This window comes from Myotis davidii, unplaced genomic scaffold (assembly GCF_000327345.1).
Source record: "Myotis davidii unplaced genomic scaffold, ASM32734v1 scaffold168, whole genome shotgun sequence".
NCBI classification, from domain to species: domain Eukaryota; kingdom Metazoa; phylum Chordata; class Mammalia; order Chiroptera; family Vespertilionidae; genus Myotis; species Myotis davidii.
In genome coordinates this window covers 6,469,685-6,471,004 of record NW_006383016.1, presented here as the reverse complement: position 1 = coordinate 6,471,004, position 1,320 = coordinate 6,469,685, and the positions used below count along the sequence as shown (strand labels likewise).

At 35.7% G+C, this 1,320-nt stretch overlaps 1 protein-coding gene across 1 annotated transcript in view; it reads left to right on the top strand.

Moving 5' to 3' along the window:
* Nucleotides 1-181, top strand: part of ABCB5 (ATP binding cassette subfamily B member 5) — a 97,097-nt gene extending 96,916 nt beyond the window's left edge. Inside the window, exon 25 of the mRNA XM_006779092.1 lies at nucleotides 1-181. This exon is cut by the window's left edge and continues 9 nt beyond it. Coding sequence (XP_006779155.1) covers nucleotides 1-181 — 181 coding nt within the window.
* Nucleotides 182-1,320: the final 1,139 nt, after the last annotated feature.

The window sequence follows — 1,320 nt, the reverse complement described above, 5'->3', positions numbered from 1 at the left end:
TGATCGGGCCAGTAAGGGGAGGACGTGCCTAGTGGTGGCTCACAGACTCTCCACAATACAGAATGCAGATCTGATAGTGGTTCTGCACAATGGAAAAGTAAAAGAGTGGGGAACTCATCAAGAGCTCCTGAGAAACCAAGACATATATTTTAAATTAGTAAATGCACAGTCGGTGCAGTGATGCCACTGGAGTTAGCACATGTTTTGATCTTTGTGTAATGCAAAGAGAGAGTACTTAGTAATCATGTGGCATGCTTTGATCTCTTTGACTGTATATATCATATCTAGAATCATGCTCTTCAAGTACAGACATGTTCTGTTTACACACCGTCCTCCCTTCAGGTTTGTAAAAGCAAACAAGAATGTTCTAAACTCATCTGAGTGAGACAGTGCCTGTATGCTTCACTTGATAAAAATGCTCTAGCATACTTGCTTGTAAAGTTGCTTCTGCAAAGCAAATCTATTTTCCATTGACTTCTGCATAAAACCGGGAATATGTTCCAAGAGGGAAAATTTATCCAGTTAACTAAGCTGAAAGATTTTAGCAAAGAAAGTGTAAGATGTAGTTGGGCCTGTGGCATTACAGGAAAAAATGACTTTAATTTGGAATTTTCAGCATTTTGTAACACATATTAGAATACTTTGAACTAATCCTTTTCTTCAGATCTTAGAAATTTCTCTCATAATATCTCTCTCAGTGTTTCTCTCTTAATGAATGTCCACTGTTTCCAAAAAGTATTTCCCTTTGTTAGGGGGATAGGAGGATTACAATGTAAAATTTCTGACAAATTAGGTAGTTATTTCCACTTCATCAGTAAGTGAAATGCCTCACATGATCCACCCTGAATATTCCATTATCCTGAGCTTTGGGTTTGGCAGCATAAGTCACAGGCCTACCAGTGTATGAACACTTACTTAAAGTAAGAGCTACTTTTATTATGGGTGAAGGATTAAAAATGCCTTTATTATTACTGAATCAAGTAAATTTGTTTAAATTTTATCCATACCTTATTTTATGTATATATGATTTAAAAATTCTGTATAAATAACAATATTGGTCATCCGAGTCGTGTTTTCCATTTACTTAAATATATAATTTCATCTAGTGACTTTATTTCTATTCTTAATTCTATTTCTTTTCATTTATAGTAACACTGCAGCCAGCCTCTCTAGAGTGCACTCTGTCAGTCATCCACAATCTTGTGAAGAAAATTAAAATGATGTAGGTATTATGCCACTTTTTAAAATGCAGAACAAAGATAGGGTTGGGAGTTTGAGAACCAGATGTAGTGTTCAGAGGCATTGGCACTGAAAGCCTTA